A 2,631-nucleotide genomic window follows, 5' to 3' on the forward strand; every position below is an offset into this window, starting at 1 on the left:
ACAGTTCAAAAGCATCTACCCAGTATATGATTTTTAGGTGCGGTCATGATTGCTTTGAAGTTTCATTGTAGGCTTTGCTGCTGGATACAAAAGAAAGATATTCAAAGGCTAAGGTGTAAAAACCGTTGCAAAATAGAAACACATTTTTTGGAATACACGTCAAAAGTTGCCCATGTTAGCACCTTTGGTATAAAACAGTGACGATTCCCTTATGAAGCAGACAAACCCATCCACTGCCTGCCACCCACGTCTCCCCACAGCCACCACCTCATCTCAACCCGCCATCAGTCCTTCATTTCACTTCCGTTTCTGCACCGTCACAAGAAAACCTGGAGGTAGGTCACTGAGAAAGTCTGTCCTACACAAGCACTGTGCTTACAGCTGGGCTCCAGCCCAGGCCACCGAGGGCCATGCACACATCCCCACCCAGTCACACACATTCCTCAACAAACACGAACTCAGACATGTTCGGGAAAAAAGGTATCTGCACGACCTCTCACCTGTTCACCAAGGCCCGCTGTATTCTGTGGAGAAATCAGAGACAGCAGGTGATGGCTGTTTACGATGGGAAGCTGCCCTGAGCAGCCGAGTTCCCTCGGGATGGGTGTGAGTGGCATCCCGCCTGGATGCCAGGCTGGGAAGGCAAGCTCAGCTCTCCAGGGGAGAGGGCTGAGAGAGGGCAGATCCCTTCGAAGGGCATGCTGCAAGCTATACCTGCAAGGAGGTCTTGTGACCTTCTTGGAATGGAGTGGGTCAAAAGGTCAGCAACCAGAAGGGGCAGGAGTCAGAAGGAGCCAGGAGGAAAGATGGGCACTCACTGCCAGGGACAGCTCTGCACCTGCCGGCATGGCAGCGTCCCAGCAAGCATCAAACCAAAGGTGAGCCATGGCAGCAGAAGTGTCCCCTTGAAGTCTACTGCACGACAGGACAGAGCAGGAGTCCATCAGGTCCCAGCCTCACTGCTCTGAGCTGCACCTGACCACAAACACCAGGCACAGGAGCCAGAAGGCAGGCTGCTGAGGGTGGAGGGTCATGAAACAGGTAGTGCAGGGACGCTTGAGGAATTGTCACGTGAGCCTTTAGGGAATGTCACCCAAAGAGCCCTAGTAGGTAGTCAACACTCACAAAAAATAAATACTGCAACCAAAGTCCTCATGACACTTCACTCATTCACACTTTTCCTCGGAGACCAAGAAAGCCTGGCTCCGATGGTAGCTCAACAGGGGCACGTACACCTGGGTCCATAGTCCAGTCACCTGGTCAAGAAACAGCAAAATAGCCACCTGGCTTGTTACAAAAGGTTTGCAGACTCCAGGCGGGTGGAGGCCTGAAGCCTGCACAGGGTCTGAGCGAGGCAGGGAGGGAGGCGGGAGCCGAGGGGACGGCTGGGTGACCCGCCTGGTCACTGGTGGAGGTGGGCCCGGTCGTCTGACAGCTTGATGTGGCCCCGCCGCACACGCTCAATCCGTTCCCGCTCTTGCTCCTCGTCCTCATCCTGGTGATGAGAGCGGCCAGCAGCCCCACCTGTGGCCTCCAGGAGTGCATTGTCAGGTCCCCGGCCATCCTGGGCCTCATACAGCAAAATATTCAGGGTCTCCTCATAAATCCGGGCTTCTGGGAACTCAACCTTGGTCTGCTTCTTCTCAGTGGCATAGACGATGGAGGTGCAACAGACCTCAGCAATCTTGCGGCCCTGACCATAGAAAGACCAGCAGCACATTTCATCCCCAATGACATCCTTTATGAAGAGGCCCTTTCCGTTGAAGCGCAGAGAAAGCTTATCGAACAGTTCAATGTTTTTCAACATATTGTCATCCGAATTGCTGGTATATGAGTATTTGTTGTTACTTCTGTTGTAGAGCAACTTCACGGATGGCTTATTTGAAGTTGCTATGAGCTTTTGTTCTTCCTTGGATGAAGTGATGACAGGGACCTTGCAGAAAGGCTCATAAGTTTCTTTGTTTTGCAAGGCTGCCTGGAATTCTTCCACCAGGCCCTGGACCAGGTAGTACTTGGCTTCTGCTAGCAGCTCCTCGATCTCCCGGTGGCTCTCGGGCAAGAGAAAGGCCCCATCTTGAAGGTAGTTGAGTATTGTACCGAAGTGCTTCCCACACCGGTCAATGAGGATTCAGCCTTCGCTGTTGGTGAGCACTTCCATGCGCCCACTGAACATGGCTTTCAGCATGGTGTCCTGCTTGGTCAGGGTCTGCATGGTGGTGTAGTAGAGGGCTCCCCCAACATTCAGCTTTACATACTTGGAGCTGGGACTCGTACCCTTGAAGGAAGTGGTGTGGATAGCAGCCGCTGGAACCGTTGAGCTCACCACACTTTCTCCTGACATCTCTTCCATGAAAAGTTGGAGGACAACGGAGTCTCCAAATCCCTACTCAAGGTGTGATTTTTGATTAAAAGCTTTGCCACATTCTTTACATTCATAGGGCTTTACTCCACTATGAATTCCCTGATGGCAAATGAGGGATGCATTTACATTAAAAGATTTATCACATGTTGTACATTTGTATGGTTTCTCTACAGTATGAATTCTCTGATGACAAATAAGGCTTGCTTTTTTTATAAAAGCTTTGTCACATTCCACACATTTGAAGGGGTTCTCTCCAATATGAACATTCT

General features: G+C 51.1%; 1 protein-coding gene across 1 annotated transcript; it reads right to left on the bottom strand.

Annotated features, from left to right (window-relative positions):
* Positions 1-393: 393 nt before the first annotated feature.
* On the bottom strand, positions 394-2,386 carry LOC306652188 (BTB/POZ domain-containing adapter for CUL3-mediated RhoA degradation protein 3-like). The gene has a single exon (XM_079125206.1). It carries the CDS (start codon positions 1,805-1,807, stop codon positions 1,403-1,405), a length of 405 nt encoding a protein of 134 aa, XP_078981332.1. The 5' UTR covers positions 1,808-2,386; the 3' UTR covers positions 394-1,402.
* Between the last annotated feature and the right edge of the window lie 245 nt (positions 2,387-2,631).

This window comes from Sciurus vulgaris, assembly GCF_902686455.1.
Source record: "Sciurus vulgaris genome assembly, contig: HiC_scaffold_138_arrow_ctg1, whole genome shotgun sequence".
NCBI lineage: Eukaryota > Metazoa > Chordata > Mammalia > Rodentia > Sciuridae > Sciurus > Sciurus vulgaris.